The sequence below is a fragment of the Branchiostoma floridae genome, unplaced genomic scaffold (assembly GCF_000003815.2).
Source record: "Branchiostoma floridae strain S238N-H82 unplaced genomic scaffold, Bfl_VNyyK Sc7u5tJ_1511, whole genome shotgun sequence".
Taxonomy (NCBI): Eukaryota; Metazoa; Chordata; class Leptocardii; order Amphioxiformes; family Branchiostomatidae; genus Branchiostoma; species Branchiostoma floridae.
Genome location: NW_023365735.1, coordinates 43,327 through 68,733, shown reverse-complemented (window position 1 = coordinate 68,733; position 25,407 = coordinate 43,327). Strand labels below are relative to the sequence as shown.

At 39.6% G+C, this 25,407-nt stretch overlaps 1 protein-coding gene across 13 annotated transcripts; it reads right to left on the bottom strand.

Annotated features, from left to right (window-relative positions):
- Nucleotides 1–531: 531 nt before the first annotated feature.
- LOC118407962 (alpha-taxilin-like) lies at nt 532–24,186 on the bottom strand. Of its 13 annotated transcripts, none has more exons than XM_035808556.1 (16): nt 24,057–24,186; nt 21,496–21,715; nt 18,896–18,943; nt 17,256–17,291; nt 15,909–16,012; nt 15,321–15,380; nt 14,707–14,817; nt 14,276–14,341; nt 12,781–12,909; nt 9,927–10,046; nt 8,863–8,937; nt 8,284–8,376; nt 7,696–7,791; nt 6,025–6,187; nt 4,325–4,336; nt 532–2,369 (listed from the first exon to the last, which is right to left on the bottom strand). In XM_035808556.1, the coding sequence occupies exons 1-16, from the start codon at nt 24,090–24,092 to the stop codon at nt 1,957–1,959; spliced, it is 1,782 nt and encodes a 593-aa protein (XP_035664449.1). In that variant the 5' UTR covers nt 24,093–24,186; the 3' UTR covers nt 532–1,956. The 13 variants fall into 13 exon arrangements, with proteins under 13 accessions (XP_035664449.1, XP_035664450.1, XP_035664451.1 ...); XM_035808557.1 differs by lacking the exon at nt 12,781–12,909 and adding an exon at nt 11,877–12,005; XM_035808561.1 differs by lacking the exon at nt 4,325–4,336 and adding an exon at nt 4,988–5,196 and having other exon boundaries at nt 2,063–2,369.
- Nucleotides 24,187–25,407: the final 1,221 nt, after the last annotated feature.

The following is a 25,407-nucleotide window of genomic DNA, read 5'->3' as shown; positions in this document are numbered from 1 at the left end:
GATATGTGTATCCTTCACTTTCATACTGGGTATATATCATGAAGAAATGAAAAAGTGTGACCAAAAAGACAACAAAATGCACAAAGTGTAAAAAGATTCTTTTCTTTTCTGTATAATTTGTTGAGCGATCTGTCAAATTTTAGGTTGCAGAGAGAGCGTGGCGAGAGCGCGGTCCTAGTGGAAAGGGGGGTATTAGCACTTAAGAGATAGAGTATGGGAGTTGAACGAACTCCACTACCAGTAGACTAGCCCCCTGCTGTAGTGGCCTGTGTGGCACAAGGGGAGGTGTGGAAAAGGTAGTCTCTACCAGACTCCGGATCGCTGGAAAATCGTAGAAATGGAACAAATAGAGGAGTAAGCCGGCCAGACGAATATAACCGGACAGGGAACAGCACGCGATCGACGGATCGAGAGCTGTTCCCTGGCCGGTTATATTCCTCTCTATTTGTTCCATTTCTATGATTTTCCAGCGATCCGGAGTCTGGTAGAGACTATGGAAAAGGGGAGGAACAAATGTAAATGACACACAAACTGTTTTCCATGCCATAATTTATTTGGTTCTTAATTGGTTCATTAGGTTGAAATTTGTTACAAATAGTTTCTTCATTCGTCTCTGAGTTGTGCTTTATACAAGGTGACCAGAGCTTTGGCCTCTCTCAGTTCATATAGAGGATTCAAACCTAAACTGCAGTCTTGTACAAGTGTTACTTCTTCCTATTCTGAGAAATATAAATTCACAGGGATTTTAATAGGTTTTCTATCTAGTATGATTCTCAAAATGATTAAGCAAACACAAATTGCCAAAAGCTTGATCTAGCTTTGCTGCAAGATCATTAGATGAAAATTACAAAATATTGCATTGAACATTTTGAGCAACTGATTTGTTTGACTACCTAACACCACACACCACCAAAAAAACTGTGTTATGGCACCAAACAACATACAGGTGTGGATACAACAAATGATAACACTGAGAAATCCTCAACAACGTAAAAATTTCAGCACATAAAGTTAGGTGCAAAACGTACACCTGTGTAATAAAGAATGGCTTTCAGCTCACCCCCATAATGCCAAATGGGATGCTCCAAAAGCATTGGGCATATCAGTACATCTACATGTAGCAGCATTTAATGACTTTTTTTTGGGGGGGGGGGCTTCTGAGAAGCTTATTATATAATACTGTGAAAAACTTTTGAAATAAGAAACTTTGAAGGGATTCAAGCAGCCAAGATACTTCTGAATCAATGTTTTTGTGAAGCTTTGCATAGCAGTATTTATCAATGTGGTTTCTCTCTTTCTCTTGTGTATAAAACAGTTATACTACAAGGTGCTTTAGATATTTACTTATTACATGTACTTTGAATTGAAGGGACACTTCAAAAATGCAAACCACACAAGTGTGATGAACAATATCACAGTCATACTATGCTTGGGACATAAACTTTGGCTATGTCCCATTTACCCATGATAAACAAAGAACTTCAAATTAATTTTTACGTTTTTGATTGATTGAATGGATGAATGACATAACAGGAAAGTCATAACAATGGGGACCTAACAATCTTCTACTTCACCTGCTGAAAAACTTAATTTCAATTGCCCAAGATTCAATCTTTCCCACCTCTCAACAACTTAAAGTGCCAGCAAAATACAATTTCCTCAATCATTCATACAAAAATTTGTTTTACTTCTTAAAACGTCTATGACATCAAAAAAAGGACTCTTAGCCATACTTGCTAACAGGGGAGTCCTTTGTAGTTTGTAGCCTGGGTACCATACTCTGGTAACTGATGGCTCAATCTCTTCACATCAATAACAGGCAAAAAGATTGGGCCAGCGGTTACTATGGAGGATGATATCCAGGTTACCGATTTATGATATCATAGATGTTTCCAGAAAAGACCAAATCTTTACCTGAATGATAGAGAAAATGTCACTGGCACTTTAAGGTGCATCTTAATCTATGGCCTCCAGTTTGGAAGGAACTGTGTCAACATCATCTTCTTCTACCCCCTTCTCCACCTCACCCCCCTCTTTCTCCTTCTCCTTCTCTGCCCCCTCGAGTGAAGGCTCCCCCCTGATCGGGTCCTTCATGTTTAAGATGTCCAAAAGGGAGAGTTCTTCGGGAGGAGGCTTGGGCATGTCTTCGAGACGCGTCGTGTCGGCCCTGATCAGTGCGATGAAGTCGTCGACGTCGTCCGTGTCCCCCCCTCCCGCGGCGGCGCTCAGCTCTGATCCGGGGCCGGCGTCTGGCTCTCCGATGTCTGCGGATTCATCTCCTCCTGCTGTTCCTGCTGTGGCTCCGTCGGTAGAGGTGGGGTCGGGGACGGGGATGTCGGTTGTTGTTGCTGTTGAGGAGGATTTGTTGGCTGGGTGGGAGGGGGGCAGGATTGTTAGAGAACATCACAGGGATATTTGTTATCTCCATGCAGATGTATCATTTAAGGCCGGTTTTGAGTTTCTATGTTTATTTCTATGCAATGATAATGTAAAAAGGTCCAGAATACAATGAAATACTGTACTGATGTTGGTTGTTGTTGTCGAGGAGGATTTGTTGGCTGGGTGGGAGGGGGGTAGGATTGTTAGAGAACAACACAGGGATATTTGTTATCTCCAAGCAGATGTATCATTTAGGGCCAGTTTTGAGTTTCTATGTTTAACTTTATGCAATAGTAATGTAAAAGGTCCAGAATACAATGAAATACTGTACTGATGTTGGTCGCTGTTGCTGTTGTTGCGGAGGATTTGTTGGCTGGGTGGGAGGGGGTCAGGGTTGTTAGAGAACAACACAGGGTTACTTAGTACTTGTAATCACCAAGCAGATGTATCATTTCGGGCCTGTTTTGAGTTTCTATGTCTCCCTCTATAATATACAACGATAATGTCCAGAATACAAAGAAATACATGTACTTTATGAACTTTATGAAATAAAGTACATGTTGCACTTTTAAAACTTTCCAAACTTCAAAGCTTGGGGTGCATACTTTATTTGAGGTAAATTGCACTGATAACTGGGAAAAGGATGTCAAATAGAACAAGGTGGTGCTACAGATCTAGGAGGGATGCAAAACTATACACATTGTTTTTGTGCACAACATTTCTTCTATCCTGAGCAATTTTGTAACTTGGTGTATGTGATTCACAAGTTTGTAGAGACAATGCCAGTAAGGAAGGTCAAGCATTTTTACAAATCTAAACAGGTCATTGTGTAGAAATCCTTACAGTCCCACGCACTTGTCTGTGACGCCCTGAATCGGGGTGCATAATCGAGAAAATAAGGTAAACACTTTCACTCAAATTCAGAGACCCACCAAAGAAGCCTGATTGTTACATCTGCTTGGAGACTGCAAGTACACTGTGTAACACACTGATTTTTAGGGAGAAAACAAACTGTTTATCTTGCATTGGTGCTGCTCTGACAATTTTTGCATTTTTCAAGATCAGTATCCTCAGGAAATAAAAAAATGTTACTCATCAAGTCAAATTTGAATGGCTTTTGATGTAAGGAAGGAAAGTTAATTGTCAGGATGTATAATGTATATCAAAGTGTCTCTTGAGGCAGCACTGTTACTGTAGCTCTGAAGTCCGCTTTCTAAGAAACCAGGATCTGAGCTCACGAAGCCTTTCGAAATGTTAGCATTTTGCCTTAGGGTAAAGTTGCAGGCAGTCTAGTTGGCATTTTTGTTATACAAGAGCTTTTGTTCCTTCCACAAGAGCTTTTTTTTCTTTTCAAATCTTTTCTGTTTGCTGCCATTTCTCAGAAAAAAGAAAGCAATTTGCAAAAAAATTTATCTATCCAAGGAGGTAGAAAGAGCAACCTCCTTCATCTATCACAGTGCTATCATCTATCATCTTTAGCTTGTGCCCTCAGGATTTTACTGATCTGATTAAGGGGTCTGTCTAGGTGTTTTCTTTTGTATGTTGTTGATTTTAAGTATGTTTTGCATAATATACACTTTTGCAATAATGATGTAATATTCATGCACACAGAGTTGATGCCTGTGGATGATTGATTAATCAACACAAGAAACTGATTTTGAGGCTAAGGAATATTTGGAAAATTAATGCAGACTGTCCGGGAAATAATATTCCTCCATTCCTGAACATTTCACATTTTCCACACAATGCCAATGCTGAAATCCTCTAATGCCATGATCATTGTCATATTTTCATTTCCACTGTAATTATCCGTTTCATGATTCATTTGTATCATAGTTATGATTATGCAACACAAATCATAGAATATGAAGCAAGGATTAGTAAAACTCTGATGCATTTGACTGAAGGAGTTAGGAAAAAAAGAATGAAAGAAGCAGAAACTAACCTCGAATCTCCGCTAGAATAGAAAGAAGGAAGGACAAAGAAGGTGAAAAGATAGAAAAAAGAAAGCTTTAGAACATAAACAAATGCACAAGACATATCAGTTCAGATTAGAATAAAAGCAAAAAAACAGAATGAGATACACAGAAAATACATTCATGGAAGTAACAATCATTATAACAAATGGAGTTTGTACATTTTAGGAATCCTATTCAACCCTACAGATTATAATTTTGTACTATATTTTGCATATTGCATCATGTTTAAATGATTTATTTGCTGTACACCTATGGGCTATAGGTAACCTAAAAGAAGCTTTTGTTCTGTCAATAAAGTTTTGATATTACTAAATGCCTCATTTATTTCTACATGTAACATCCTACCTAAGAAAGAAAACATTACACAATTAAAAGACAAAAAGGAAGCTTGGTTTGAAATTGTCCTGCTTTAGTTCACATGTTACCATTGTTAGGACAACACATACACATGTAGGACCAGAAAAAAATACAGTAAAGAACAGTTTTGGGGGAGACTTGAGACTTTGCACCAAACAGCAACCAGACTGCAAATAAAGGACTGGAGAAGGGACAGTTAGGAGGGACAGGACTCTGTGAGACAGTTCACCGCAAGAGAGGCTGGTGAGGGAGAGTCACTGTGGACGGCATACCAGGGGCATGTCAGGACGCTTCTCGGATTTTTCTGTGTCGTCTTGTTGTTTAGTTTCTGCTTCCTCTGGTTGTTTAGTTTCTGTGTCTTCTTGTTGTTTAGTTTCTGCGTCTTCTGGTTGTTTAGTTTCTGCGTTGTCTTGTTGTTGTTTAGTTTTGCCGTTCTCGTGGTGAGGTTTAGGTTTAGGTGAGTCCTGGTCCTTTGGTTCAGCTGTGGTGAGTGCAGCTTGGTTAGACTAACTATGGAAGCTTATTTCCTAGATAGCTCAGTAGGCTAGACAATAATTTTGCAATACCATTTCTGAGACTACAAGTCTTAGTCCTTGTACAGTATTATGACTATACAGTATAATTAGCATACTTTAATATGCTTTTTACCAAACTACAGGAAAGCAAATTAAAAACAACTACATCCTAAACTTGTTGAAGTTAAACATAAAGGAAACTATGGTGTCTTGGTAAAGGGTAATCTACTTGAAGTTATGATTAAGACTATATTTAATAAAGAAGAATTACATCCTAAGATTGCCAGAAAAATAGTAGAGATAGACCAAATAGACAGATAACACCCCAGAGGCCAGCAGCACAGGACCTCGGTAACACACTGTATTCTCAGGCCAGCTAAGTACTCTGGCACGCTACCTCTTTATTTGGCCAATTTTTACTACTTTTCCAGCAACCAGAGTCTGGAAGAGACTATCTGTTTTGAGCAACAAGACAGTTTGTTGGTGTGGTTTAAACACAGAATAACGACCTCACACAACTGATGTGTTGCCTGCTAAGTTTTGTTCCGCCTCTTTGAACTTGGGTAATGTCTACTACTTTTCCTGTGGAGTCTGGTAGAGACTTTCAGCAACACGACAGTTTGTTGGTGTGGTCTTAATACTGATTACCAACTTCACACACAGCTGATTTTTGTTCCGCCTCTTCGAATTTGGGCTATTTCTATCACTTTTCCAGCTAACAAAGGACTTTGAGCAACAAGACAATTTCTTGATGTGGTCTAAACAACCAACTTCACACACAACTGATGTCTCACCTGCTAATGTTTGTTCCGCCTCCTCGAACTTGGTGAGGACCTCGGAGACCTTGTCTGCCCCGCTCTCCGTGTCACTGCGAGCGTTCTGAAGGGCACGGCACAAGTTCTCCAGCTTTCCACACTTTGTTCTCAACATGATAAGCTCCTTGTCTCTCGTTTGTTTCTTAAAGAAAAGAAGAAGAGGAATTTGATTTTAAGTCATGTTAAATAATACATTTACTTATTTACAAGTTCTCCAACTTCCCACACTTTGTTCTCAACATGATAAGCTCCTTGTCTCTCGTTTGTTTCTTGAAAAAAAGAAGAAGAGGAATTTGATTTAAAGACATGTTAAGTTATATATTTACTTATTTACAAGTTCTCCAGCTTCCCACATTTTGTTCTCAACATGATCAGCTCCTTGTCTCTCATTTGTTTCTTTAAAAAAAAGAAGAGAAATTTGATTTCAGACATGCTAAGTATACATTTTTACTCATTACTCATTTGAAGCTTTTAGCTTTAGGAAAATTAAGTCTAGTGCTCAAAATACTTTTTTCAGGCGACAACCTGAGTCATAAGCCAGGTTGCGCCAACAACATGTCAGGTTGGCACACTTCTGACTTGTAGCTTTCTTCAAATCTGCTACTTATCCACTACCTTTTCTTCCAGTACAAATGTAACTCCTTATGTTTATCTTAGCAAGAAATATAATATACAAAAGGTTATGCATGGTGGGGGAAAAGCGGTTTTCCAACTTGAAAATTTCAGGTTGCGCACTGCCCTAATGGTTCAAAATTAAGTTGTGCCAAGCAAAATGTGCTTACGTTTGCAAGTGTACAAGTGGATATTTTGAGCACTGATTGACTCTGACCGTACATACAATAACGCTTACAATACCATGCCTAACATCTAGATACATGTACATTTTTGCAAGTTCCAAGCAATTTTTTTTAGTTCATGTTAGACTGACAAAATGTGTCCCCTACCTCCTAAGCCACTGCAAGCAGTGTTACATTAAATTTCTGCCACTCAAGCCATACCAAAGCTGCATTGCACTACCACAGTGACTACTACTCAACTGAGGATGCATCTTTTTTTCTACAACACAGTATGCTTTTAACTGATTTAATTGTTAATCATAATATAGAAATCTAGATACATTTTTTGCTTGTTGGAAGTGGGTTTTTCAGCTGATATATTAGAATGACATAATGCGTTCCATACCTCCTCTGCCATGGCGATCAGTGTGACGTTAGATTTCTTCAAGCCATACCAAAGTTGCATTGCACTACCACTACTACTCAACTGAAGGTGAAATTACCTTTTTCCTACAACACAGGCTTTTGTATGCTTTTAATCAACTTAAATTGAATCATAATACCGACCCCAAATGTAGATACGTTCTATGCTAGCTGGTAGTGGATTTTTCAGCTGATATGTTAGACTGACTAAATGTCTGCCCATACCTCCTCTGCCATGGCGATCAGTGTGACGTTAGATTTGTCCCACTTAAGCTATACCACTGCATTGGACTACCACTACAACTCAACTTAGGATAAATCTTCTTTCCTACAACACACGCTTTTGTATGCTTTTAATCAATTTAAATTGAATCATAATACCTATCTCAAATGTAGATACGTTTAATGCTAGCTGGAAAAGAATGTTATAATGACATAATGTGTCCCCTACCTCCTCAGCCATGGCGATCAGTGTGACGTTAGATTTCTCCCACTTTGTTCTCCACTGGAACGATTCCTTCTCAAGCTTCTTCATCCTTTTGTTCATCTGGAGACAAAGAAAGGAAACAATTTTTTACTCAACACAAGTTCATCAACAGCTGTAGTGTCAGTAATGTTACACACCAGTGCTGACTCTAGCTTTCAAATTTTTTTGGTCCCTAACTCTTGTGTGGCTAACTTTCATTGCTATATGTCATTTTAAGGTTAATAAAGTAGCTTTTCATTGATTTCAAGTCATGCAGTTCTGACTTCTGGGATGGACGGGGTGAAATTTTTGTTCATCCCAAATTGTGATGGAGTGATCTGCATGCAAGTAGTAGCAAAAGGTTACATTAAATAATGTGTCTCTAAATTTGGTATCCAGAAAAAAAAGATTCTAGGAATGTTAAGCGTCGAATACATGAAGAACGTTGGGCAAAACAAACAAACAAACAAACAAACAAACAAACAACAATTACAACTTTAGAGGTGTGAGTAAGAAGAAACATCCCATTCTTGTCAAGTTGTGCATGCCACAGGAATGACCTTGAAGACTTACTGTGTCCATCTCAACCTTGAACTTGTTGAAGACCTCGTTGCTCTGGTTCAACGTCTTGTGGAGCTCCTCAAACTTCTCTGTGTAAAGTTTCAGCTAGAAAAAAATAATTGAAGATATTGAAATTCAAATGACATACAAAAATGGATCATAAAACTGCATTCATTACTGTGTGTTGGCATATAGATTATGACTGTAACATTCTGTTGTCCAACTCTCACAAAATCTACCATTGCATGACAGTTGCAGTTCAGCATGATATCACTAGATGGCACAGGAAACCTATATGTACATCACTCCGAATAGGTCCCATAGTCATAATAGTCATGATATGGGAGTCACAGTCACAAAACTAACTAGGATGGCACACTGGTTAGTTTGTTCTTTCATTCCAAAGTACTTTCAATTTGACCAGGGCATCATGTGCATGGCCTGTGCAATGTTTGTTTTTGCAAGACAACAGTTAATTCCTCTCAGGCCTGACTACCTGTATTGTAAAGTGCTACCATCCATTCACGCAAGAATCTATAATACTAATACCCTTGTGCTAGACTGGTCCATTTTCCAGGAGGGAGGTTTTACCTGCATTTTCATGTTCTCCTCCTGTATGGCCATTTGTTCAGCTCTCTCCCGATGGGCATAGTTCTCCTTCAGCAACTGCAAAATATAAGAAAAGATTTATACAAAATTATTAATTATTAAGTAATTATTTTATTTTGCAATGAAAGGCACCAACATAATTTGTTATTAGCTATAGATGGTAATTTCCAAGCAGTTCTTCTTGGAGATTAACTGAATGGGTCAAGTTTAGTAATTCATATCTTAAAAAAATACTATCTATGGCCCTAGAAATGCATAAAACCCAAATCAACTTGTTTCTCCCCAGTAAGTGAGAAAATAATATTGTATTTGCTGTTTCAAAAAGTGGTTGTTGTCCCTTCTTATTAAACATATTTGAGACACCTCCTCAATCACGGGACCCCAGTTTTACATTCTTTGGGAAAGAAAAGTGCAGCTCCAAACAAGATGCCCTTCCTAGGATTTGAACTGGGGTCTCCCAATTTCCAAGTACAATATATGTAATTGGAACCGGGAGCTCAACTGTGAGGCTGCTACCAGTTGAGCTATAGGGACAATTTTGTACATTCATGAACATAGCCTCTACAGTATAGTACTAGATTTAGCCTCCTTTGTAGACTTTGAGCTGGGCTGGCTTTTATTCTGTCTGGGGAAGGGGCGCTGGTTCGTTAGTTTCAAAGTTGGCTAAGGTTTTCTAATGCCGGGAAAGGGAGTTTGCCCAGGAAGGGAGTTTGCCTAGAAAAGTAGTTTGCTGTGGAAGCGAAATTCCCTTCCTCAGCAAACTCCCTTTCTTGGCATTAAAGAACCTAAAGCAACTTTGAAACTAGCGAGCCAGCACCAACTCTCACCCCCCCATAATATAAAAGCCAGCCCCACTTGCAACGGTGGCTATACTAGATTTAAAAGCTTTGCTAGACCTCTCACCACTTGTTTCTCTGTAAGGAACTTCTATTCAGCCAAGTAAGAGAAGGAATAATGTAGTCATTTTTGCACTAGAACACAAACTTTGATGAGATCAGCAGTCTGGATACTACTACTACATGTACTACTACTGCAGGACACCTTACCACTTGTTTCTCTGTGAGGAACTTCTCCTTCTCCTCAGCCAGCATCATGGTAGCCTGCTGCATCTTAGCCTCGGCCAGCTGTCTCTCCAGGTCCTTCTGTTTTATCAGCTTCTCTACATGCTGCCGGGAGGAATAAAAGTTTTGTTAAGGGTCGCAAAGAGTCCCAAAAACTGTTACCAGGTCTGTATTGTGCAATCACTTATATTCAAACCAGGCTTTACATATCCAGATTCAGGGTATATCCACATCAGGGCTGTCGCCAGCTTTAAATCTTGTTCTGTCCTATCAGCTCTTTGAGAGTCAATGTTAATATTGTTGATTTCATTGTTGAATGTGTCCTTTTAAACTTGCACAAGTACATCAGACTGTCAAGGCATAAAGTTCAGTTTTTTTGGACGAATGGGCCCCAAAAGCTAACATCCATTTTGGATGGAGGGAAGGGTCTTGGAGACAGCACTGATCTAGATACTTGGTATCAATGGTGTCTTACAGTCAGCTTGAAACGTCTGCAGTGGTTTTATTTTCACAGCTTTTTCATGAATTCATGACGCTGCAAATTTTCCCTTGTATGTAACTGTACTACATACTTTGCCAATTAAATATTTAACACAAAGCAAAACCCTCATTTCCCCTTCTACTGTGAAATAAACCACTGCAAAATAAATAAATTTACAGCACATTTAGTAACACACTCATGTATTTACAGGACAACATATTACTACAAACAAAATCATGCAAAATCACAGCAACAGCAATGAGACATATGTGCTATACACACTGGTAACATAATGTATAATAGTGTATACCATGTACCACAATGCAACATGAACATGCTGTCAAAATATCATTAGACAAACTCTAACATTCCCCAATCTTATACAACATTGTTTAACATTCTAGCAGTGAATGGATTGATGATGATACATTCAAAAGTTAGTATGAATAACAATACTTAATATTTAATCAATGTTTGATTATCAGAAATATGTTCATGCCCATCAAATGCAAAATCATGCTTGAAACATTAGTTGTAAATCCCAAGGTTCTATTGTCAGTGTTCTATTGACTAAGGTGTACATGACTGCATAAACATGCTGCAAGTTGATCACAGTCCAGTTAGTGGCACTCTTGGGCACTCTGAAACAAGCAGAGTTGGTTATTGTCAAACAGCATCCACTAAAGGCCACTCCAACAAAATAACTTGTTTCTCAGAGAAAAGGAAAATCTTAGATGATGAACTGTGAGAGACAATTGTCCTTTTACGTCAATGAGGCTATCCAGGTAATAAGATATGCCCAAAAGCAGTTATTCAATCAAATCATATACAGTTGAATGGGCAACTGCTTTTTGGCACAATTGTCATTTTTGTCCAGCTTTCAAGAACATGTGCTGGTAGCTGTCAAATCTGTTGTCAAGAGGCACAAAAATCAATTCTTATAATTCTCTCTCTCATGTTCCATTCTAAAAGGTATGAGAAACAAGAAACTTTGCTAGAGTTGCCCAAGCTAAACTGCCTTGTGTGTTCACCACCTCTAAGTCTACAAGCAAATCCTGAGCTGGTTTACATTTGTAAGTAGTCAGCTTTAAAAGCAAAATTTAAGCCTTTTTTATGTTTTAGCCTTTAAAATTTTTTAAAAACTCTAGCCCGTAAAGAAACTTTTCACCTTAATTGTCCAAAAGATCAATATTTCAGTAAAAGCCTCAAAGTCTACAAGCAAATCCTGAGGCTGGCTTTAGTCATCAACTTTTAAAGCAAAATTTTAGTGCTTAAAAAGTTCTAGCCTTTTTGTTTCATTTTCAAAATCTAGCTTGTATACAAAATTTTCCACATTAATTGTCCAAAAGATCAACATTTCAGTAAAAAAACAGAACAATTGCAACATCAGAGGTGCTGAAAATACACAAGGAGTTTAGCGGGTCTGTCTGAACGATCTCCACGGAGCTGCGTACTTCCTCGCGTTCCTCGTATTTACTAATGAGCTCCTTCATGCTCTTCATGAGGTCCACATTCTCCTTCCTTAGAAGGCTGCTCTTCTCACGACTGATGTTCATCTGTTCGTTGATGTCTTTCAGAAGGACCTAGGAAGATATGATTGTCCAGAAAAGTCAGAAATTTTCTCAAAAAGAAAGAAGTAAAGCCGTTCAAAAAGTGTCTTCCTCTGTCTTCTTCTATAAAGTTGCTCTTCATGAAGTCCTCAGGAGGCTGCTCTTCTCACGACTGATGTTCATCTGCTTCCTTCAGAAGGACCTACGGAAGAGAAGATTGCCTACAGGTGTGAGAACTTTTTTCAAGAAGGTATTTTCAAACTTAAGGTATTTCTCACTCTCTGTCTTCTTCAACTGCTCACCTGACCACTTCTATAAGTTGATATCCTTCAAAAGAAAAGATTGTCCACAGATGTTAGAACATTTGTGAACAGGAAAGGAGAGGTATTTATCACTCCATCTTCCTGAACTGCACACCTGGCCACTTTTGCAAGAGCAGATGTCCATTGATATCCTTCAAAAGGACCTGCAGAAGAAAAGATTTTGTACAAATGTGAGTACTTTTGTCAACAGGAAAAAATAGGTTTTTATCATTCCATTTGCTTCAACTGCTCACCTGATGACTTCTGTAAAATAAACTTCTCTTCATCATCATACTGGAAAGTATGGACAGCCTCCTCTCCTATTGGCTTCTGGAAACCAAAGGAGCAGTTTGGTGGCTGGTTTGTCTTGGTTTCTCTCCTCTTGAACTGAGCCAACTGGAGTCATCAGCTTTTGTAATACAGAATGAGCCCTGTAACGTAAAAGATGAATTCAAGATCAACTACCTGCCCTCAAACCCTAGTCTAGAACAGAGGCCCTTCACTACCTCCTCTCTCTTCTCGTATTGCTCGACCAGACTCTTGAGTTTCCCACACAGCTCCATGTTCTCCTCCTTCATCTTCAGGCTCCTGTCCCTGTTGTCGTCCATCTGTGTGCTGATCTCACCAAGGGTCGTCTGGAAGGAGACCATTCATATAGATATTGGGCAATAGTTTTTATGTACTTCAAAATATTCAGTAGAAAATTGTATTTTTCTCTGTCAGCAGGGCAAGACCTGTATTGCTGGTTCACCTTTATCCGTAGGGAAACCTATATCCGTTGTTTATATAAACAGGGTATTTAAGGATTTTAAGTCGACTGACTGTAGTTTCAAACGGCAATATTTTCAAAATACTGCAGTTTGAAAGAACCGTCCGTCGGATGTAGGTTTCTCCACGGATAAAGGAGAACTAACGTTAATAGCCACAGCCCAGTTGGGTAGCCCTGGCAGTACAACCAAACCAATACAGAAATGGAAATGCATTTGATCTCACCAAGGGTCGTCTGGAATGAATTGCATTTCCATTTCATTACCTTCTCCTAGAATGTTACGTTTTTGGAATTTGAAAATTACTTGTTGTGTCTTGCTAAATTTGAACTTTTGTCCAAAAAAGTAACGGCTAATATTCATATAACACGCTTGAGAAGGTACTCTAAGTTACACAATACAAGTGCATGAATCTATTTCATAAGTTACAAACTAACTACATGTAGTAGGAAAATAAACTAAGCTGTGAGTAGAAGAATGATTTAGAGGTCTTCAAGCTTACAGAAAAATGTCCAGAAGAAAAGCAGGATTCTGAGAAAAGATATCATAAGAGAAAGGTATGTAAAGATAAAAGCAAATACATGAAAACATTGGTGATCAGGTCATGGCAAAGCAATGTACAAGTACAGGTAAAAAACTATGAAGTAATCCATCCATCCATCAGTCCCGTAGCTCATATATGAAGCAATATGCAGTAGAAATAGAATAAAATATATAGAAAGAAGATGAGGAGGAAAGAAAAGTAAGTTAGAAAAGGTGGAGAACAATCATCAAACAATGTACACAAAAGTAGAACAAAAATTGCACAAAAGCCCACCACAGGAGATGTACACAATAACATGAGAAAAAGTAGTGGATGGAAACATAGAAACAACAGCTCAAAATAACTACTGCTACTAGAGTATACTCTAAAATTGAACAATGATTGTATCAAGACATGCCAAAATTTTGTTAACACATTGTATGTTACTGACAAGACCTCACAAGAGAAGTAAGCACAAAAAATCAATCATGTTCATGGAATTTCATTTCTCAAACAGAAAATTTTCAAGATAAAAACAATTTTTAAACACAAAAAAACTTAAATCAAAGGGATGAAAGCATAAACACGAAATCCTTAACCACAGGGATAAAGTATCTAGATACAGACACTTGGAAGCTGAGGTCTGTTTTTTGAGAAAATACAAGGGAATTTCTGTCATGCATCTTCCAATGATGGTGCAAAGTTCCTTACCTGGAACTTTGAGGAGATCTCCCTTCTTTTCTCTTCTTCTTCCTTCATCTTCCTTTGAGACTCTTCCTGCAGGGGGAACAATGAGGCAACAACATTTTTAAAAGGGGGTGGACTCACTATTCAACAAACCAACAAGCACTCCCATTCTTTCATGCCTAAGACGCTTCCAATTCATCTTACAAGGCTCCGTCTAAACCTCAGTCAGTTAAACTATCATTTAATATGAATTTTCAACACTTTTGTATTGATTTTCCTACATGTAAATGCGGCCACTATCATTGTGAAACTACCAAACACTTCTTTGGAATCTTTCACTGTGAACTTTATACATCGTCATGCATATGTGTATAGCTTGATGGCTTTGTTGTGCCTCTGCAGCTCTGTGCAGAGTTTGTGCACATGATTAGCTGATGTCACGTGTATGTGTGTACCTTGATGGCTTTGTTGTGCCTCTGCAGCTCTCTGCAGAGACTCTCCAGTTTGCTCCTGGCCAGGAGAGCCTTGCTGTGCTCCGCCTGGAGCTTTTCCTTCTCACGCATCACCTGTTCAGGACACACACACATTGTTAAGACTTAAAACCAAAAACTGAGCAAAGACGGGGGGCGACATAGGTTACCTGGCACCTACGACCCTTTGCTGCAGTCAGGTGTGCCTAACATCTTCTCCCAGAAGCAGTAGAAGGGTCCATACAGTGAACAAGGCTGTCCATACTTTACTTGGTTACTTAGGGAAGAGCATGGGAGCCCTAATAAGGCCTACATACGTCACATTTCAAACCGGAGCCTGGCCGGGCAGCTTTTGGCAACGGATAGTATAATATAAAAGACTCCAAACTACACAACACATACAGAGAATCATGGTCACTATTTGTGTATATTTTTAAGAACAACACATGTATACATTATTTTTTATTTTTTCCTTCCACAATAATTCCGGCCAGGTCCCAGTTTGGAAATGTGACGTTAGCTAAGCTAACTAGGATAGCACCAAGGCTACTGTACAAGGTACTTATGATGCGACTCAGACAGATGTTTGGTACCCTTACCTGTGCCTGCATCCGTTGCCCTGCCTTGAATTCTCTCTGTAGAGACCTGTGGTCACCCAGCTGAAATAGAAAAAGACAACAATTGTAAAGACTAGCTCTCAGATGCAATGATTGATCTAGTAAACCACACTTCCATTCTATCAACTCACTTTTAGATACATGTATTATGTGATTGAATAATCCACATGATACTATAAATGCATTTAAGTTCGCAGGGCTTTAATTCGCGGTAGCGGGTAAAGGGACATTTTGCGGTGGATTTAAGTTCGCGGTAACACCATAGACTGCAGTCTAATACCATTATAGACAAAATGTTCGCTGCGATTTTAAGTTCACGGTGAAGTGGTCACTGCGAAAACCGCGAACATTAATCCACCGCGAACATTTCTGCATTTACAGTACTCTTATAGCATAAACAGGATCAGTTTAGAACTTAGATCACTGCGAAATGTTGATTTGTGATGAGGGACACTCTCTTAAGATATGGTCAAAAATCAATGCATGAAAGAATGTCATTTCCACCATAAAATTTCTGTGGCAGCTTTAGTTTGGACTTTTACGCATGAAGAGAAGAAAAAAAAACGTTACCAGCTCTGCATATCTTTTAACGATTGCTCCCAGCTTCTCATCAGGGTTGTCCATTGCGTTCAGGGTCTGCATGGTCTGCTTGATGGTCTGCTCAATCTCTTTGGCTGCAGGCACAGAAATAAAGTTACATCGGGCACCTAAAACAACCTCTGCAGAACCACGAGGGTTGCCATGACAACAGTTACCATAACAACAGTTATAACAACAAATGTTTGTTAGTGGGGGGGGAGGAATGCAAGCCATGCACAACCAAGGACTCTGCAAAAAATATACATACTGACGTTAGGACAAAAACAAGCAGTGAGCCGTCCCTTGTTTGCATCTGAAGATGGAACAAAACGTGGACAATTATTTAAAAGAAATTGTATATTAATCAATTAGCTTAATTAATCAAAGCAGTGGCAAGTCCTGAGCAACACCGCTACCAGCACATGCAGACATCTACGATGTTTGCATTAGTCTATATAGTTGCTTGTGGCATACCAGGTAGCCATGCATATGTCACATACTGTGCACTTCAGTAAATACATTGTTAAGACGACACAGTAATACATTCGTTTGGTTCTTACTCTTAGATTTCTTCTTTGCAACCTTCTAGTCCTAACCGAAGAATAAATATGTTTTCGAGGCTTTCCAAGCAACTTGAGCCAGTTTTGTCTGCCCTGAACATTTTCAATGTTTTCACATCTTTTTCTTTTATTTCATCCTCTGCTATACTTTTTCACTGAGCAAAGCCAAGAGCCAAATAAAAAAAAATGCCAAGCAGCTCCATAGCTTTGTCTGGCTCTTACTATATTTTATTCGTTTTGGACTTTCTATGTGGTAAATGTAGAAAGTAGTTTGCTCACGACAAAAGAAGTACAGCTAGATACAAAAAAATGGGTCAAAACTATATATATATCTAATTAGAGATTACAACAGTCGTACTATATAGCCTGCGTACCATCAGATTACTACTGGGGCTCCTTACTACACAGCGAGTGTAAAGAGCTTCAGTGGTTATCAGATGGTAATCTTTAAGCAGATCTTGCTGTGGCATTAGAGTATCATAAGCTGGGGAAGGAGTTTAGCTGACAGAGGAGTTTCAGTGCAGTGAAACTCCTCTGCCGGCTAAACTTCTTGTGCCACAGCAAGATCTGCTTGGAGATTAATTGGATTGCACCTTGGCTTATCTTACAGTTGCTAAAATGTACAATATCACTGAACAACAGTGACAATGTAAGGACAAAGCAGAGTAACAGCAAGCCAAGCAAACACCACGGCAGGCTCATGCAAAACTGACTGCTGCGAGCGTTTTCGTGTAAAAAGCCCCAGGTTTGCACGGTGGAAGGCACGAGGGTTTCTTACCGTCCGCGGCGCTACCCTCTGCACCGCCCTGCTTGCCTGTGGACAGGGATAGAGAGACAGAAGGAAACAGAGATGTATCTCCAGACAAGTTCAGCAGGGCTCGAAATACCACCTGCACATGCAGGTTAGTGCAGGTAAAATTGGAGCTGTGCAGGTATTTCTGGTGTCTACCTGCACCTAACCTGCACTGGTCCATATACTGGGTTTTATACATAAATGTCCTATGATGTAGGTGTGTGTGGATTGTTATTAGCCGCATTGATAAAGTATGAAATAAAAAAATAGCAATGCATGGTTCCTGAACAGTTTTAGTATAATTCATAATTCTTAAGTTCAGAGTGGTTCAGGTAAAATTTGTCTGCTGCAGGTAATTTTCAATGTTACCTGCACCAGTGCAGGTATGCCGAAAAAAGTATTTTGAGCCCTCAGTTTAGGTTACAGAGAAAATGGTTGTGACAAAAAGGATGTGACTCCGACGGTCACCATCAAATGTGGTAAAATCTTAATTGGCATTCAGCATCGGCTAAAGCTTAACAGTCCTATTCGAGAATGAGTGTCTAGCAGGGCACATCTGTAAGCTGAATAGTTACTGAGAATCTAGTTTTCCACTGGTTGTGACAAGATGTTATCGTGTGTACTGATTTTATTTTCATGTGAGGGAGGGCAACTTGTAAAGGTTGCTCGAACCTGTTTTACCCTCCCCACCACTTTGTGATGAACACAAATAAACAAGAAAAACGAAATTCTTCTTTTCTTTTCCACTTGAAAATTACATTAGACCACAGCTTTACTCATTTAACATCAAATCCTAAACCTGCAACTCCTGTTGTGTATACAATGTGCAAGTAGGGTAAATAACTAGCATTACTTGACACTCAGAATGGTTCACTAATTTTCGTGTGTCCATTGGGACACCTTGAGGGCATATTACACTGTTTTACATGTAAAAGAGAGGACACTTGTCTGAATCCTGAAGACAGTTATTTCCCAGTTCACCTTAGGCAGACTAGGAAGCTATTATTTAGCCCGGGTGCCATCTGATCTACTACTGGGGATCTAATACAGGCTCCCTAAACAAATCCCCACTAGCAAAATCAAATGGTACCCTGGCTAGCTATTACAATCAACATTTATTGGATGTATTGTATGAAACATCAAATACTGTAAATGCATTTAAGTTCGCGGGGATTTAATTTCGCGGTAGCGGGAAAAAGGACTTTTTGCTGTGGTTTTAATTTCGCGGTAACACCATAGACTGCAGTCTAATACCATAAGAGAAAAATGTTTGTGGTGGTTTTAAGTTTGCAGTGAAGTGGAACATTAATCCACCGCGAACATTTCTGCATTTACAGTAACCTATAATGTACATCAACATTAACCCTCCACAGACCACAGCTCACATTCTTTAACCTTCTTACAGCTGCCTAACCCCATAACCGATACAAATTTGGTAGCAAACAGATACCTTAGCAGATTAAAGGTTAAGTGCACCTTGCTAGGTTGCCCTTGTCACCCTAACTTCCACCTTGCCGATTCTAGAAGCATCTTCTTAGAGTTATAATTAGACCCACCAAGATCTGTGTGTACATGATGTTATTAAAACCTTACATCCTTGCCCGGACAGTTGAGGTCTATCTTACCATCAGGAGCAGTATTCTGTAAGGCAGCTTCAATGCCCCACCTGTAACCTATAGGGGAGGCCAAGGTGAGGTCAAGGTCAAGAGTGAGGTCAAGGTCAAGATATGACAAGATCTCTTGTATGTGGATGAAGGTGTCATATTTAGGTAATAAGATACTTATGCCAAGTTAAGATGTAATATTTACTTGAGCAACTGGAAAGAATTTGACAACTGTCAGATATACCTGAGACAGAATAGGTAGCATCCACTTCCTTTTGTGACTGTCACTAACAAAAAGTAGTGGATGCTTTCATCAGTCTCAGGTATATCTGACAGTTGTCAAATTCTTTCCAGTTGCTTGAGGAACTGTTACCTTGCGAATCTTCCTTCTACTAGTTATAACAGGATGGCAATGCTACAAGAGTTTTTGTAGCCTGGAATCCAGCCATATTATAGCTCCCGAGTCTCTTCTATCCTTCCTGCAAATATTTGCAGAGAGGACAGAATTCAAAGAGACTCGGGAGCTATAATATGGCTGGATACCAGGCTAAGATTCTGCTGGTTCCATACATACTGGGGATAATCAATATCAGATTCTGCACCCTACCATCTGCCTACAATTTACATGTACTGTACAGATGTAAAATCATTTGCCAAGAATGGCTTATCATGTTTTATCTAGATGTGAAATACTGGGTGCATATGCATTTTCTTGCTCTCAAAGTAGCCTCATTCACCGACGTCTCTGGGGTCTTGGTGGACGTCGATTCGCGATTTTTATCCGGGAATACGACGGGAAAGGAAAATATGCCAGGAAAGGAAAAATGACGGGAGAGGAATATTGTGCAATTTTTTCTGTGCATCAATGCATCTATTCCCAAAATGAGCTTTGAGCTCTGACTATTGATTTTGAGTCTGTAATATTGATGAAAAGGGAAAAAGATAGGCTATTGGCATTACTGTAAAGTGTCTGCAACAGAAGTATAAGATGTTGTACAAAATAAATAATTCAGTTTGTGCCTGTGGAGGATTGTAACCAGGCTGGAAGTGTTCCAAAAAGTATTGATATTTTGCTCTGCTTTGAATTGTGGAGTACGATTGTTACATGTACCTTTGAGTTCTCTCAGGAACACCATAACGGAAACAATCTATCATTATCTTTTTTGTTGTTGTTGTATATTTAGCATAAATAGACCAAAGGCAAGAATATCAATACTAGTACTAGATTTTTTTCCAATAATTTTGCATATGTACTACCATCATCATGAGTACTGTGTTTCTGCAAATATACCCATTATTTGATAAGGCATCTGTCTGTGTGTGACACTTGTCTGGCAGGCCATGAGATAGTCTATGTGATCTGATTTGAATTACAAACACCCTGTCAATGGTGACATATAATGGAACTGAACAACTGGCATGCTTACAACTGTTACACAGACTGTTACAGATATCTATAATACATTAGTGCCATAGGGGTCCTATGGTGCAATATCTTGATTTTCTTTCTTTCATGTATCATGGTGTTACAAGGTTTATTAAAATGTTACAGTTGATCACTGTTGAATGTTGTTCTTGCAAAGTTTTTGTCATGACAAATGATACTAGTAGTCAGCAAATGTTACGTCAAATTCTACTGTGGTAGTACGCACTAGCAATGGTAAAATGATAGGTTTCCAATATCAAGATTCAATGCTTCATTTTTCTTTCTCTATATGGAGTAAAATTAGGTGCATATTCATGTTACAAATGATCACTGAGGAATATTGTTGGCGCAATTGTTTATTTTGATAACATTGACTTGAACACAAATTTTTTTTCTACAATATATTGAAACCAGAGATGGACTAATATTGAGATATTTTTCCTTAAAAACTTTTGCTGATTCAGCTGTTTTCTGTGCCAGTTGTTGCACAATGAGAGTGAGTGGAGCTGGCCTGGGTAAATACGACTCATTCCTCACTATATATAGCTTGCAGCTGTGTAAGGGACACCACCGGGGGCGAGGTTACCCTGCTATATACGGCCGGGGCCACATGGTGTGTCTGGTACTGTGGTAGTGACATGAGCTTGAGTTTGACTTTCTTCAGATTCACAATTCATAGCTTGAAAATAAAACTGTCAGATTCAAAAATAAGCATGTACATTCTAAATTTTGATTTGAAAAAAGTAGTCTCTAGTTTGAAAAGAAATAATGAAAGAAAGAATAATGAAAGAGTCTAATGTTTTACTGGGATTACTGGGATTAACAGTTGTTTGGTGGAGGATGAAAGGAAAACAAATGATAAGTTTTGAATCTTTCATATCACGTATTATAAAGATACTTTTCTTGCTAGAAGTATTATACATCATAGAGGGGCTTTCGAGTGGCTTTTGTGTTATAAGATCAATTCTATATTCTGCCTATATGGAATTGATGTATAACACAGAAGTTCATGACCTTTTCTTCATTCTAAGATATATTTCCCTGACAAGCTTTGCAACTTGATACCAATGCCTGTAGCAAGTGGAGTCAGTATAAAGTATGAAATCAAACAGAACTCACACAGAAAGGACCACTGAACCACTGAGAAGAAATAGAATAAAGCATTTGAACCAACTTTCTTGCACTGATAACTTACCCTTTTTCGTCTTCTTTTTGTCCTTCTTCTTGTCCACTGCTGTGCTTCCATTTTCCCTGGGTTCAGACTCCGGGGTGGGGCTAGGGCTGGGGCTCTCCTCCTCGGGGGGTGGGGTGCTGACGTCCGCAGACTCCTCAAGGATGCTGCAGTCTGGCTCCTGAGACATCACGGAGCATGCTGGGACCTCCTGGGCTGGGGTGGGGGGCTCTGTCGCTACAGACTGTAAGAAAAGGAAATCGTGTATTCTTACCAACCAAGACTCAAGATTGTTGGAAAATAATTGGACTCTTCACAGAAAAGACCATTACATGTATCTTGGCAAAACCTTACACTGCCTTGATCTGTACTCCTATCATACTCATAGCCTGGTATCCAGCCGTATTAAACTACAATAGTTCCCAAGTCTCTTCCGCACATTGCGGAGAGAACAGAAGAGACTCGAGAGCTATAATACGGCTGGATACCAGGCTACTCCTATCAATGCAAGACGTGGGAGACGTTAACTTCTTGAAAGACCCTTGTCTTGGCTTAAAAAATACAGGTAGTCCCATAGCCTTTTTTTGAGGCTGAGGGGGGTTGTTATCCATTAGATTTTGGGCACGGCATTGGAGGGCAAAGCCCATCCCTCTCCTCTCACTAGTCACTACTGTTTACCTCCCAACCAAACTTAGGCACACATCTTAGCTAACTATTGGAAGGAAGGACAAACGTCATGCAACATGCCTCATGCCTTTCCAAAAGACATAATGTCTAGCCAGAAATCGAACCTTAAAGGGGTACTTAAACCTGTCAATCTCATGTCCACTTAGCCTTCTCTGTAGCCAGTCTGCCATTTACCTCAAATAGTCTTACACTCATTTACAGTTTAGAGCCAAGAAAATGTCTCTAAACAGAAGAGATTACGTCTGATCAGTATGTGCTGCCTCTTAAGCAGTACTTAAGCTCCCCCATACTAATGACGTTTCAGGTGTTACATGTATAACAATGGCTTACTATATAGATCTAGCAACAGCTTCTTTCCTCATCCGTCAGGCTGCTAAAATGAGGAAGTCTCTTTCTGGGAAGTGGTTCCCACACAAATACAACCCATAAGCCTTACAACAAATTTGCACCAATATCTCCTTACCGCTTAAACTTTAGTGCAATGTTTATAAGTGGTTATTACTGTTTTTGTATTGAACAACGCCATTAAAAAAGGCATTAACAGACTGACACTGAAATTAAGATAATTTTAAGATAATACAGGACAGTACTTCAAATCATGCAATAGACCATTTTCAGTTTAAACGGGACCGTAAAAGTCAAAACTGTATGTAGCAATTTGACAACACCATGTAGAATAATAATAATAACACATGTACACACACGTCTGTGTAGCCGACAGGCATAGAGGTGTCATAATTGATAACGTTCTGTGAACTAAACCAGTTTCTCTAGTCTGGGGCTTTGATAATTAAAAGGTAATGCCCACACCTACTTCCTACAGTGCCTTGGGGAAGATACAAAGTGTGGAAAATTGGGGACGAATATTAGATTACCCGGGGTAGGGAATAGATCTTTCTTCATTTGCAATTTCCTGAAACTTTTACAGACCAAATCCTTTTCTGCTTGCATCTCCGCACTTACTGAGTATGAGTACCTAGTCTCTACCAGACTGACTACGCTGGCTATCATGGGGAGAATAATTTACCAGGGTAGTATTGCTACCAGAGGAGTTGGTCGGCCGCGCAGGGGAAACATTACTACATCATACATGTGTAGTACATGACTTAGCATGCACTGACTCCCCTTGCCAATTTCCTGATAAGCTGATTTTTTTGGGAAATCTACGATCCCTTTATGTACCCCCATAAGAAGGCCTGGTGGAGGCTACTGAGTAACTGCATTAGACAAAACCACACACTTGAGACAATTACTTGATTAATATGAAAACGTTAGAAAATGACTTAATGTAAACAATAAGCATTTTGGAAACATTATGTGGAATTTCAGCATTGACTTTTACATCAAATGTGGCTCTTTCAAGGCACAGTTGCATGAAGGATGGAGTTAACTTCTGTCAGTACCCAACTTTAGCGTATATAATTACACTGCAGTAAGCTTTTACGATGACAAGCTTTTAGTAAATAGTTGCTTCCCCCTAACTCAAACCCCCTCGCCCTCCCCACTACATTTTTTCCAGAGTCCATGTGCTTCCGTGTCCTAGACGATCTCTCATAATTTAGTAAGCTACGGGGCAGTTAAATAGTACTACCTCATCATCATCCTATCATACAAAGCTTCATTCTAACTTCGACATTTTCTTGACGGAGCTTAAACACTTTTTCGGCGTCCCAGTCGAGAATTTTTCGCCAAATCGCCAAATTTGGAGACAGACGTTCGGCCCATGTCCAACTTCGGCATACCAAAACAGACGATGGAATTCTCCGTCCACACGCGTCTAAAAAGACAAGAATGGCGATCGGACGACCCTGCAAATATCTACACCCTCAACATGCGTGAAAGAGAGTTGAATTTGGGACGACAAGTTAACTGAGCGGGAAAAATAATCGTTTTTTTACCTGATCTTCGGAAGAACCGTTCATGTTGTCCGCCATGATGTGACGTCACCTGCGAAAGGACGGACCCATTCGACGGAGGGGTGGACGGTAGAAACCGGGCTGTACCAAATTTCTGGGCTTACTCCAGGCTGTATTACATTATATTTTTTATGATGTGTTTGATCTTGGAGATTTTTAACCTCCTTTCTTTGATGAAATTGACTACTAAACCTAAAAAGTATATTCATATTAAGATCAAAAGCTCCATTATAATACTAGCCTAGGTACCATCTGGAAAGTAGTTCCCTCCAACTTTGTACACTTGGTGTAGGACCCGTGTAGATTTGATTATGTGAAAATTATGACATCCTCTGAAAATAAAAAAAAATGATGCAATCGTGCAAATAGAAAAAAGTTTGGCAAAAAAATATACATGCTCTGGAAGGTTGAACAAACCCCATTTTACACCGGGTGGAGTGAGGAAAGTACATGTAATATGTAAAGTTGATCTCCAAGCAGATCCTGCAGTACCCTGGGAGCCAGACAGGACCGGGTAGCTAGCGATTTTTGTTCGGGGACCCAAGGCAGTCAGGCCGCCGATCTCACATTAGCACTCCGGGGAGTTTGAGCCTGAAGAAGTTATGTTATCGGGCAGATGGACCTAATCGGGCTTATACTCCCCGGGTGCTAATAGGAGATCGGCAGGCCTGACTGTCTTGGGCCACCGAATAAACTGTCCTAGCTGCCCGATCCCGGCTGGCTTCCAGGGTAATCCTGCGGTGGCATAAGATAGTATCATAAGCTTGGGAAGGAGTTTAGCTGGCAGAGGAGTTTCATTGGCCACCAGAGTTCAGCCGGCTGCCAGCATAACTCCTTCCCAAGCTTATGATGCTATCTTATGCCACGGCAAGATCTGCTTGGAGTTTAATGTAATGCGCCTTTTTTTGAACACATTGTCTAGCCAGGAATCAAGCCTACAATGTATGACCTCTCGTTTCAGTGTCCTCTGGCCTATCCACAGGCCTTTGACACCAGCATTGGTCAATCACATTGATTTTCACCTGTTCTAAAAAAATGGCCACATGTGACCCAATAGGATCCCTGATCAATCAGAATCTTATACTGAGCCAGAGGATCTGCTCTCCAGGGTAAGAGGGCACATGGTCAGGGCAACCCCATGCAGGGCTCGAAATACCACCTGCATATGCAGGTTAGTGCAGGTAAAAATGGAGCAGTGCAGGTATTTCTGGTGTCTACCTGCACCTAACCTGCACTGGTCCGTGTACTGGGTTTTATACATAAATGTCATATGATGTACGTGTATGTGCATTGGCTGTTACCACCTATAAAAGAAAAAGAAAAAGATAGCAAT

Coding starts and splice junctions, on each gene's coding strand:
- LOC118407962 (XM_035808556.1), bottom strand. CDS start 24,092: ATGGCGGACAACATGAACGGTTCTTCCGAAGATCAG. Junction 18,944..21,495: donor CAAAAAGAAGACGAAAAAGG/GTAAGTTATCAG, acceptor CCTCCCCTATAG/GTTACAGGTGGGGCATTGAA. Junction 8,938..9,926: donor TCCTCACAGAGAAACAAGTG/GTAAGGTGTCCT, acceptor TATATTTTGCAG/TTGCTGAAGGAGAACTATGC.